This window comes from Solanum lycopersicum, chromosome 11 (genome assembly GCF_036512215.1).
Source record: "Solanum lycopersicum chromosome 11, SLM_r2.1".
In the NCBI taxonomy this organism is placed as follows: domain Eukaryota; kingdom Viridiplantae; phylum Streptophyta; class Magnoliopsida; order Solanales; family Solanaceae; genus Solanum; species Solanum lycopersicum.
Window position 1 is genome coordinate 9,406,496 of NC_090810.1, and position 13,473 is coordinate 9,419,968.

Sequence of the window (13,473 nt, forward strand, 5' to 3'; positions counted from 1 at the left end):
AATACGCGTTGTACTCTTTTCCTTAACTATGATTTTGTCCCAAGTTGGGTTTTCTAGGTAAGGTTTTTAACGAGGCAACATTCAAAGCGTATTATGAGATATGTGTACTTTTTTTTTCCTTCATTAGGCTTTTTCCCACTGGGTTTTTCCTAGTAAGGTTTTAACGAGGCACATAATCTATGGATATCCAAGGGGGAGTGTTGTAAATCCATTGTATATGTGGATGATCCATTAGAGTTATCCAACAATTAATTGGATTCATGTATTAGTGTTTCCAATGTGATAAGATATCAAGGTGATATGAACCTTGATGATAACTATGTAAATTTCAAGGTGAACTTTGACTATGATATCTCAACACTATAAATAGAGATATCATTCACCATTGTATGATATACTTGAATAAGAAAATTATCTCCTCTATCTTATACTTCTTGTCTTTTTCATCTTATATTCTTGAGCTTTATTTACAACATGTAGTAAATTATTGGGTTTTTTCAAATTATTTAATCAAAATTCTACCTTCTAAATTTGTTAATATTACCTAAATAACTGATGTGGCAAATAAAAGAAGTATTTAGCATATAAATGGCAAAAAACTTAATTAAGAGAAAAAAATATGTATGCTTGATGGTAACAATACAACGAAAAATAATCATAAAAACAAGTTATTCCAACGAAAATTGTGATGAATATAAGAGATCTATTGTTTTGTCGAAGTCGAAGGTTCAACATATTAAAAATTCGTGCGATAAAATTTGAGGAATTTCATGTTGCACCATGACACAAACCACTTTATAATTTCATTATTAGACTAGACATAAAATTAAGAGTGAAAATTGAAGTGTATTACAACAAATGAAAAAAAACCTTATTGTGGCAATGGAATATCAGCAAGATCCTCTCTATAAGGCACACGATCTACTAATTCCATACTGTTTATTCCATTTTCCATATGATCATCCTTGATTGGATCAATGTAGGTCACAACTTTATCTTTTCGAAACATAAGGTATATCACAGCTAGAATATATATAGCCATCAATGGAAATACTACGATCCCAATCAATACATTTCCAACTTTAGGCAAATTGTTGCTTATCAGCCAACCCACGAAAGCTGTGCTAAGGTAGTAGATGTTGATCCCAATGATGCCTAGTCCAAGAATCCACGAGATCACGATAATCTACATATTTCAAATATATATATATATATATATAGTCAGTTTGGCTAAACTTTCAAAATTAGCTTATTTAGAAAATAATGCTTACATAAATTGAGTTCTTGTGTGGTCCCAACTTAGTGGAGCTACTGCTGAATTTGAGTAGTGGAATGAGTGCAAATGGAAGTTCAAAGGAAAGTATCATCTGAAAAATATCCAAAAAAAAATGTTAATTTTTTTCGACATGAAAATGTTAAAAAAAAAATTAAGAATAGTAAAATATACAGAAGCAATGATGATTAGTCTTCCCGCTCCTGACGATCCTCCAATAGTTGAAACAACAAGGCTTGGAGTAATAGCAATAAGTCTAGTAAACAAGTTCCTTAACCATGTCTTCATTTTAAGATCCAAAAATCCCTATATAATTCACACAGAAATACGATACTTAGACGTTATTCAGTAATTTAATCATAACAACAACAACAAAAGATATTATTTTGAATTCTAAAAAAAAAAAAAACTTATATCGCTCTATTTCTTTTTGCTAAATAGGATGGATTAAAATTTCAAAACTTACTTGCATGATAAATTGGCCAGCATAAGTACCAGTAATGGTAGAGCTTTGTCCTGAGGCTAATAATGCAATGGCATAAACAGTAGAACTTGATTTTCCAAGTACATTCTGTTAAGTAAAATTAAAAAATTTATAAATAGTTTGTTCTAATTAAATGATTATTTTAGAGAGAAAAAAATTAAATTAGGAGATCGTCGTAAAACCTTGAGAAGAAAAGAAGCAGAGTTCAATGTAATGTCACTACAACTTTCTTTATTTTGATCTGAAAGATTGTCAGCTCCACAAACAGTACCAGACACAGACACAACTGCCACATTGATTAGGAAGGACACAAATAACGCGAAACCGCTCTCTATCAAGAAGAATTTACATGCATCCTACAAAATTCAACATTAATTAATTTTTCATATTTTATTTTAAATAATAAACCTATATTTTTATTTTAACTTTTGAATAAGATGATCATAAAGTTTAATATGATTCATAATAATCAAAAGTCTTTGAATTAGTTGAGCCCAATTAGGAAATGGACCTAAACACACCCATATTGTTTTAAAGGGCTAAATGTTCTATATTTAATAATATATGGACTAAAAGATGAATTACGTAATAGTAAAAGGACTAAACACACAATTTTTTCTTCGGACTCACATTAATGCCACGAACCGAGTTAGGTATCTTCCTAGATAGTACAAGGGCAGAGTGAAGGAAGAGATTGTGTCTGTAAAAGAAAGAAAAAAAAACATGAATTTGATCTCCGATACTCAATCAAACAACGTAAATTTTATCATGAAAACGTACGGCATAACAAGGGCGCCCAACAAGGCGATAGCATCAGCGGTGGCTCCGTCACCGTTGAGCTTAGGAATGAACATTCCTTTGAATAATTCATTAGCAGGAGGTTTTACATAACTCATTTCCCCAAAGAAACAAGCTGCCATTACAAATACTAGAATTGCTATTAACAATTCTAACTTCCTAACCTGCATATACAAATTTAATTAATTAGCATTAGTCTAACAAGACAATAAGAATATGGTTTGTTATTAAGTCAACTAGTTTAATTTAATTTCATTTTTCAAAAGTAAGATTCAAAGGAACAATTATACAAATAACAACAACTAGACAAAATGTTTATTGAATTTAATTTTAGCACCTTCTAATCGATCCGAATAACATAATTAACCCCCTCTATTTTTTAATTACTAATGATATATTTACTAATGATATATTATTCATTTTATTAAAAATATGGTTATAAAATAACTAGATCAGAATACAACCAAGGAGATAATACAAATGATAAAGAACAATTATAACTAGCTAGTGGGATTACGTACACATTGTATTTTTTTAAATTTTAAATATTATAAATAAAATATTTAATAAGTTTGATTGAACATATCTATAGTTACTACAATATTCAATTATTTAGATACCTTATTGAGTGGTTTAGGTAATTGACTTGAATATTCATTTATATATTATATATTATATTATTTAACACAAAAATAAGTGTCAGTTTACATAATTAAAAAAAAGAGTTGGCTTTATTTTTTAAATTATCCTTATCAGCATATCCGTAATAAGGCTTTTAAATTACTCAAATACTCCATGATATCATTAATTGAACTAGTTTGGTCAAAATATCTTTAAAAATAATAAATTAGAAGTTAGTATTGGTTACAAGGGGTATGTTAAAAAGTAAAATATTATTGGATTACGAATAAATTATTTTAAAATTATTAATCACAAAATAAGTTATTTCATCATATATATATTAGATAACTTATTTCATTGCTAAGATATAAAATGTGAAATGAATAACGCGAGAACTATCAACCAAATGCAGAGTCTCTAAATTATATACCTTATATTTAGAGGCATATACAAAAGGGAGTCACGTGACTCATGCCCCTTCTAAAATTATATTATATTTTCAAAAAATATATATTTTAAAAATAAGTGTCAGTTTACATAATAATAAAAAAAGAGTTAGGCTTTATTTTTTAAAATTATCCTTATTTGCATATCCCTAATAAGGCTTTTAAATTACTCCAATACTCCATGATATCATTAATTGAAGTAGTTTGGTCAAATAACTAAAAAATTAACAAAATTAGAAGTTTGTATTTTTTTTTTATATGGGGTATATTAAAAAGTAAAATATTGTTTGGTTAGAAATAAATTATTCTATAATTATTAATTTCAGAATAAGTTATTCCATCATATATATTAGATAATTTATTTTATCACTAAATGCGAGATAAATAATCTGAGTACCGTCAATCAAATGCAGGATTTCTAAATTATCATACTTATATGCAGAGGGAGTATATAGGAGAGAGTCACCTGGCTCACATAAACTGTTGCCCCCTTCTAAAATCATATATAATATGTTATATTTTTCGAAAAATAGATGGACGAACTCATATTTGAATGATCATATAACACATTGATGATTGGTGCACCTTTAGTAAAGTTAGAAATTGAAATTTTATGTATATCTTATTTTTTTTCTTTTTAAAATAGTGCATTCATATCAATCTCGAAATTTTAGATATACCTCTGCTTATACCTCCCACTAGACGATTCCGAATTTTAAAAAAATAGGGCAAAACTTACCCCATATCTCTGCAGGCCAATGAATAGAAGAGTACTAACACCAGTGCAAAGAACTCCAGCCCAAACAGGAATATGGAACAATATATTAAGAGCAAATGCTGTCCCAATCACTGCCGGCAGAAAATACATTAATTAATTATTAAAAAAAGAGTTAGATAAAATAGTGACCTTATATTTTATTAATATAGAAATATGTTCATATATTCATGTAATAATTTTCAAAAAACATAAAAAAAAAAATTATTTATTATATAAGACAAGTTTGGTATAGAACATTATTGTGATAAGTAAACTAAACTTTTATCATTTCTATTTTACAGAGCATTATTTAATGAATTTCACTATAATTAACTCAAAAATTATAGTGAGTTAATATAATTACATCATTAATTAATTTAATTAAAAGGTAATATAGATGTTTTAATTGAATAATTAGAAAGTATTTTACCTTCAGGAATATCTGCAGCTATGACAGCAACTTCAGCTAGCAACCATAGGCAGTACTTAACAAATACTGGATATTCAGCCCTGCATAATTCTGATAAATGTTTCCCTGAAAAAAATAATTTTTTTTAAAATTTAGTGTCCAAAATCCACGTTCAAACTTTAACTAAATTCGAATCACGCATTGCAGGGCTCATTCACAGGTGACAGTCCCAATAGGATTTTCTCCATACTCAAGACTCAAACGTGAAACCTCTAATTAAGAGTGAAACAATCCTATCAGTGCAAACTTACCAGTGCTTACTCCAAGATTAGCAGCAAGTGATTGAATAATAAGAGCAAATATCAATCCAATGAGGATCACCCAAAGAAGCTGAAAATTTAAGAAACAAATAATTATTAGACAAATATATCTCTATAAGCTAATAATTAATTTTTTTGATCATACAATTTTTTTTTATACCTCATATCTATGGTTTGCTCCTGCTTGCAAATCAGTTTCCACTGCATGTATATTAATAAAAAGTTAGTTTAGAACAATTAAAAACAAAAAGTTAGACACGAAGAATTACTCAGATGGTAAATATTTTTCACTTTCAATTCTCAGATCATAAATTGAGTTATTAAAAAAAAATTAAAACAAATGTCCATATGAATTATTTATGTGAGTTCGTGCCTAAAATTGGAGGCACGAAAAAAGAAAATATAATGATGACTTACAGTTTCCGGGATCAAGATATGCCAAGGAAACAAGAAAACCTGGCCCCACATATGCAAAAAAGTTTTTCCAGCCATGTTTCTACATAATTAGACAACTTTTTAATTTTCCATGACAAATATTTGTAAGATTTTATTCTATAATCAGCGTTTCAATTTGAGATTTTTATAAGATTTTATTTTATAATCAGTGTTTGAATTTGAGATCTTTGTTTGTTTGATTAAAGAGATTTTCTAACCTGATGCTCAATATGATGATCATTATTAGAAGGTAATGGACTCTCATTTAGTGCTACAATTCTCTTGCTACCTCCAATCACTTGATTTTGCTGTTGATTCTCCATTTCTTTTTCTCCTTTTTACTCACTTTGACTACTAAACTCTTTGTGTTTACTTATGTAAGACTTAGATTTGTCTCCTTATTTATAGTGTACTAGTTTGAACACATTCTTGTTCTGATGTCAGGTAATTGAGAAGGCAAGGAAAACTATGGATTTTTTTTTAAAATATTTTTTTGGTGGGTGGGAGGTGATATATATTATTACGATAAAATTAAGTCTAAATGTCTGAAATATATCTGAACTTCGATCGAAATTGTTGTAACAATCACAAACTTTGGGCAGAACTTGTTACCTCTTCAATATTTAATTGTGCATTTTAAAAATATAGAAGTATCCAGCTGAACAAGTTACTATTTATGATGATGTCATATTTATGATGTCCACATGTACAACTATATATCCTTAAAATACACTATTAAATAGTGCAGGAGTAGTAGGTCCTGTCCAAAGTTTGGGATTGTTATAGCAATTTCGATCAAAGTTAGGATATATTTCAAATAATTTTCCCTAAAAAATACTCTGCATCTAGTGTTTATATCTAATGAAACAAAATTTAACCTTAATTGTAGTTATGATCAACTAATCAAAGTGAATATATATATATATATATATATATATATATATATATATATATATAATATTTGACCATGTATAAGTGATAAATATATGTATGAAAGAGTACATGTGTGTGTCTAATATTTATTAATTTGATATAAATATCAAGTGCAAGCAACTTCTTTTTTTACATTATATTGATTAATAATTAACAAACATATATAATACCTAGCCAGCCATATAACACCAAGGTAAGTCATGAGACATGCCATAATACCTTCAATTCTTAACAAACTTTAGACATTGATATAGGGTAAATGATCAAGTGTACTAGGTATTTTTTTTAAAAAAAAGTCATTCTAGTGATAATTGCTATTACTACTAAAAAAAAAACCAATCCAGCCAATAGCTATCAACTGATTTGCTGTAAATATATTGGTTGAATCTCCAATAGAATAGGGGATGCATCTTCTTGTTTTTATTTATATATATATGATTATTTTCCCTTTTATTCTTTTAAAAAAATTGACTCAATAGTATGTATTTTGTCAAAGGCTAGTTGTCATAGTTTTGGATATGGAAAGTGTAACATGTAAAATGCTGCCTTATATATGGTTGAGATGGAACATATAAAACCTTCTTTCTTCCTAAAACATTAATGTCAAATCTACTAATGAAACAAAAAGATCAATTTATTCTATTTTATATTATTTTAACGAAAAATGGTTAAAATTACCTTTGCACAATGTGACATAGATTGTTATTATTCTCCGTTTAGGATAAAAAGTGCACTTGCCATTGTCCCAAGAAAACACAAATACCTTCGAGAGTTAAAAATCTAAAATGTTATTGTGGAGTAATTCCTCCACATAAGTATTGTCAATTAGATAGGATTCACTTAGAGGCAACTAAAAGTCGCCACTAAAGCCTATTTTTACAACAAAAATATGATAATTAATTTTTTTATTACAATCTAATGTTCTAAAATCGATATATATGTACTATCAATATAAAAAACATCCAATATTATTACGAAAAGTATCAAAATTACTTCTCAATTATACCATTTTATGCATTTATATATGACATAAAAAGAAAACCTTTATCGACATCATTTGTGATTTTTCAAAAAACAATATCTATGTTACGAAGTAAAAACACAAAATCATTCGTATATTCTAATACTAAAAATCAGTGAAAATCTTTAGTGACGATATTATGAAATTCTTTTAATCCAAGGATAAATAGTATACTAAAAGGATCCTATATCAATTTTCGACAAACGTGATTAAATTTGAGATTTAATAGACATCGCTTAAACTTGGATTTATTGAGCATATGTTACTATTTTTTAATCTATATGTATCTTTATATGATTATTTTCCCTTTTATTTTTTTAAAAAAATTGACTCAATAGTATGTATTTTGTCAAAAGCTAGTTTTGGATATGGAAAGTGTAACATGAAAAATGCTGCCTTATATATGGTTGAAATGGAACATATAAAACCTTATTTCCTCCTAAAACATTAATGTCAAATCTACTAATGAAACAAAAAGATCAATTTATTATATTTTATATTATTTTAACGAAAAAGGATTAACATTGCATTTTCACATTATCCTCCATTTAAGATAAAAAGTGCATCTGTCATTATTCCAAGAGAACACAAATACCTTTCAGAGTAAACCTAAAATGTTAGTGTGGAGTCATTCCTCCACTTTAAGTGTTGTCAATCAGCTAGGATTCACTTAGAGACAACTAAAAGTCACCTCTAAAGCCTATTTTTCAACAAAAACATGATAATTAATTTTAGATTACAACCTAATGTTCTAAGATCAATATACATGTACTATCAATATTAAAAACATCCAATATTATTAGAAAAAGTATCGAAATTACTTCTCAAACTCGATCTCCTACTACGTTGCATTATTGTACCATTTTATGCGTTTATATTTGACATAAAAATAAAACCTTTATCGGCATCATTTGTGATTTTTCAAAAACAATATCTATGTTATGAAAAAAAACACAAAATCATTGGTATATTCTAATAATAAAAATCTGTGAAATCTTTAGTGATAATATTCTGAAATTCTTTTAATCTAATGATAAACAATATACCAAGAGGATCCTATTTCAATTTTCGAGAAACATGATTAACTTTTAGATTTAGTAGACATTGCTTAGTATGATATTTGTGATATGTGGCGATAGGTGATACCATTTCCAAAGTTAATATTAATTTCAGATAAATGAGTTCGAAATGATTAAATTGATTTGATTTTAATTTTAATTAATAATTGATCCGTTACGTATAATCAAATTAAATTAAAGTGTCATACCTAATACCGTGAAGATGACAAATGTTAAGTCGTGTAAGAATGTTAATTCCATAAATATGGCCTGATTAAGGACTCTAGGGTACGTTAGCCATAAATATGTTTTTTTTTAAAAAAAAAATAATTATAGTAAGAAATAAATAAGAAATAAAAGCAAAGCAAAATGTATAATAATATGACATTGGCCATGTCAAAATTTGTGGTGTTACACTTCACCAAAAGCAATAATTTTTAATAGGTAAAGGAATAATAACATCATTGCACTATTTTTATTTTAATAAAGATGAAATAATTAAGCTAGTGGCTGATTAACTATTAAAGTTGCATTATCCATGACTTGCTAATAAATCGATGATGTAATGTAGGTTGGCAAATCAATTACAATTTGTGTTTATATAGTTGAGTTATGACTCGTTTATTGAGTTGAACGCAAATGATTTATCAAACATATAATTCAAGGTAGTGTATTAATCCGCCATATTAAGATATAAAATTTAACTAAGCATATTAAAAATGAATCAGTTAATAGTTTTACATAGGGTGATTCTAGTTAATTAATCTCATATAAATGTTAAATATTCTAGTATTAACTTCGAAGTTAAAAAAATAAATTAAAGTATATACAATAGCTTCACTTATCTCACAGAGTAAGCCAAATTAGTAATCAACTAATCTCAGTATTAGTACATTTTTAATACATAATTTGTCTTCTACCAGTAGCCAGGAACTCTTAATTTGGCAGTATTACAAAATTGAATCTATTTGGATCTCATTTTTTCATAAATCTTTAATTGTTCCATAAATGAACAAAATAACAAATATTATATATACCATACTTGTTATTCTCTTTACCCCACTATTTAAACAATATAATTTATTTAAAATTATTTAATCAACAATTAATTGACAAACTATATTTGATTTTTGGGATATTATAGAGAATTTAATAATATGGTGTTCGAATATAGCCGCCGTTACACATGACTCATCAAAAACTCAACACTATATTTGGATCATTGTTATCCACTTTATTGTATTGTATCATTTCTATACCTACAATGTTTGTTTTGATTGTTACTTAAAATGTATTGTACTGTATTGTTAAATTTCATTGTTACGTAACAATGAAAACCCCTAATTTATGGAACAACCTATTTGGTGTGTTCCCATTGTTACTTAATTTCTTTTTCTAATTATATCTTTACATAATATTTCAAGATACTATTTTACCCTTTACCTTAATTATTTAAATCTAGTCAAACCTCCTATCCTAGAATAATTAAGGATATTTAAGTAAATTTATAAATTACAATACAGTACGATACAATCAAACCAAACAATTTAAATATTACTAAACAATAAAAAATAATACAATCTAACCAAACATTGTATCTACCATACAATACAGTACAATAAAATATAATATATTATGAAAGAATGAGTAATAATGACCAAACAAAGTGTAAAGGAAGAACTTATTTGAAAAAACTAGAACATTTCCCCCCCTAATAATGGTTCATGGATTTTCTTGCCCAAGATCATTTACCTACCAAGGACTCACTTTGACCATCGGCCACTATCAATTATTCTTTTTATTTTTTTATTTTTTTAAAGAATGATCTAATTTGACTTGATAAGAAAATAAAGAAGATTGTTTAATTTTATGATCCTAAATCAAAGTTATGTCAACTATACTAAAATGTTCTTTAATCTTATGATCTTAAATGTATCACATGAAAATTTAAAATCAAAATATCCGAAAAAGGAAACAAGTCATTTTAAAAACAAATCACAAAGAAAGTAAGTTATTCTTTTTTAAACGGAGGGAGTATTCTCAATCGATAATGACCTTAAGGATAGATATATCTTTATATTTGACTCAATGTGGACTATTCAATTTGACATTGTTACAATAGTAGTGCAAGTATGTGAATAGAGTGTCAAAATTAATCGGCTTAGCTCATGGGGCCGGTCCAATCTAATCTTTTATTGGGATAGGGTTGGAATAGAATTTTTCAAACTCATATGAAACTAGACTTATGCGGACCCAAAATTTCCACGAAGTGGTTTAAGATATAAAAAAAGAACTAAATCTTTAACCGTTGAGGCTTGATAAGGGTCGGGCCGAAATTGACTCATGGATTAAAATTATTTATTTAAGAAAAACTTACCTAATCTCACTAGTATATGATCTAATTATATAGATGCACGTTATGTTGTAATATTATGAATCTTACCAGAATTTGGTGTGTCAAAATACATGTATCTAGTAATATATATCAATATAGAGGTCCAAAATATTTTAATAATTTTTTTTTGTGTGCTCCGAGTGCCAGATCCATGAGCTAATACACAAGAAAAATAGAGAAATTGAAGCGATTGCTAAAAAAGGGCTTGTAAATGCGGAGTAGACTTGAAAAAAATTGTGTGAGTTTATACGTGATGGTTCCCCATCTCATTACAAAAATACTCTTAAAGTTTTTCGAGAAAAAAGTTAATACACACGAAAAATGGAGGAATTGGCGTGTCGGCTACAAAAAGGAGAGTAGATGCGAAATTGGGCGTGAAAAAAATGGTTTGAGTCGTGATGGTTCCTCAACTCAATATAGAGGTCCTCAAGAATAATTTTGAGAAAAAAAGACTTCTGGGTGCTCCGCACACCAGATCAATGGGCTAATACATACGAAAATACAAGAATTTATGCGATTGCTAATAAAGGGGGTGTGAATGTGAAAATCATAAAGAAACATAGGGGTTTCAAAAAAGCCTCAGCTAGCAGAATTGCTACAACAAATGATCTTTGCCACAAGTGTAGTAAGCCCAACCATTTTATAAGGGATTGTCCCAGTCAAAAACAAGAAACTCATGAAACAAATTTCGCAAGAAGGAACTGGTCCTATATAATTTTCAGAGGAAGGGTCATGCAGATCAGTTGGTGAGAAAAGTCTTTAATGTTTTAGGAGATTATTCAAGCGAGTCAGAAGTAGATGTTTCAATGATAGCTATTGAAGATGATGAGAGTGTGTTCAACTCAATATTCTCGTTGATGGCAAAATCCAATGATGAAGAAGACTCAAATGAGGTAACTCTTTTTTATCTTAAAGATGATCTAAATAAACTTCCAGCTGAAAATTTGAGGAATCTTGTTGCTCTACTTATTGATTCTATTGATGAACGAACCACAGAAAACTTAATGTTGAATGAAAAATTAAGTTTGTGTAAAGATGAAATTCAGCTCTTTTATTATTTCTGAAATGAATGCTAGAATAGAAGTGCTAGAATCCAACAACCTAAATCCTAAAGAGGACCCTAGTACCCCGGAGAGTGGAAAGAGAAAGCTTAGTATTTTTGAAGAAGAATGACAGAAAAACTTAAAATCTCTGAATCTAAGCTAGTTGCCTCCCTTGAAACTAACACTCAACTAAGGAAGGATTTGAGTAGGGTGAAGGAAGAGTTGGGTCACTCCCAGAAATGGACTGACCCTTGCAAGATACTCTCTAACCTGTCTTATCAGTGTTTTAATGTAAAGAAGAGAATATGATCCAGACCTATAGGACCTCACTATAACACTTACAGTAAATACATGTTTGTAGTTGATAATCTCTTATGCATTCATTGTGGTCGTATTGGTCATCTAAAAGAAAATTATGAGAAATTGAAAAGAGCTAAAGAAAGACATATGAAGTTTGTCAGATCTTAAAACAATGAAAAAAAAGAACACCAGGGACCTAGTGTTCATGTGAAATTTGCGAAATATGAAAGTAATGAAAAAAGGGAATCCAAGGGACCCGGTCCTCGCTATCGTTTCAACAAGAGCACTTTGCCCTCCGGACAGGAAGGTTTCTTGCTAAGCCTTTTGATAGCTGTTGGAAACTCCATTTGAAGTGGGTTCCTAAGACTAATAAGTAATTCTTGTGCAGAGAAAAGGAAGAAGTCAGTGCTGGTACATGGATAGTGGATGCTCTAGGCACATAACCGGAGACATTTTAAAATTTCTCTCTTTGAAAGCACACCAAGAAAGTGGTGTGTCGTTTGGCGGTGGAAAGATGGGTTCTATTTTTCGAGTTGGCAGGATAGATATATCTGCTGACAATTCGATAAACAATGTGCACTATGTTGAGGGCCTCAAATACAATCTTTTGAGCATAACCTAAATCTGTGAATAAAGGGAATGAAGTCAAGTTCATGGCTAGCAAATGTCTGATTACAAATAGTATAATGAAGAGGGTGGTTATGCCTGCTACAAGATTCAAAAATATATATGTTGCAACCCTTGATTCCATTGAAAGAGATGATTTTTCTTGCCTAAATGCTTAAACTGATGACGCTGATCTGTGACACCGGTGCCTGGGTCATGTGAGTTCTTCATTGTTGAACAAACTTGTTGCAGGGGACCTGGTCCGTGGATTGCATAAGCTGAAATTCACAAATGATAAAATTTATAATACATGTGTAAAGGGAAAACAAACTAAGTCATCTTTCAAATCCAAAAAGAGAGTTACCACAACCAGACCTTTTGGATCTCCTTTGCATGGACTTGTGTGGACCTGTTCGAATCCAAAACAGAGGAAGTGAGAAATACATTTTTGTTGTTGTTGATGACTTCTATAGGTTTACATGGATTATGTTCCTGAGAACAAAAGATTAAATGGATGGACAACTGATCATATTTGCCAAAGCCATTTAATCAAAGCTAAACTGCAAAATTGGGA

At 28.9% G+C, this 13,473-nt stretch overlaps 1 protein-coding gene across 1 annotated transcript; it reads right to left on the reverse strand.

Annotated features, from left to right (window-relative positions):
* Positions 1–871: 871 nt before the first annotated feature.
* Positions 872–5,866, reverse strand: NRAMP1 (root-specific metal transporter). The gene is given in 13 exon segments (NM_001247389.1): positions 872–1,186; positions 1,272–1,367; positions 1,448–1,579; positions 1,740–1,844; positions 1,940–2,113; positions 2,388–2,457; positions 2,538–2,719; positions 4,362–4,471; positions 4,810–4,914; positions 5,100–5,178; positions 5,269–5,309; positions 5,526–5,604; positions 5,762–5,866. Coding segments are annotated over 13 exon segments (1,593 nt in total).
* Positions 5,867–13,473: the final 7,607 nt, after the last annotated feature.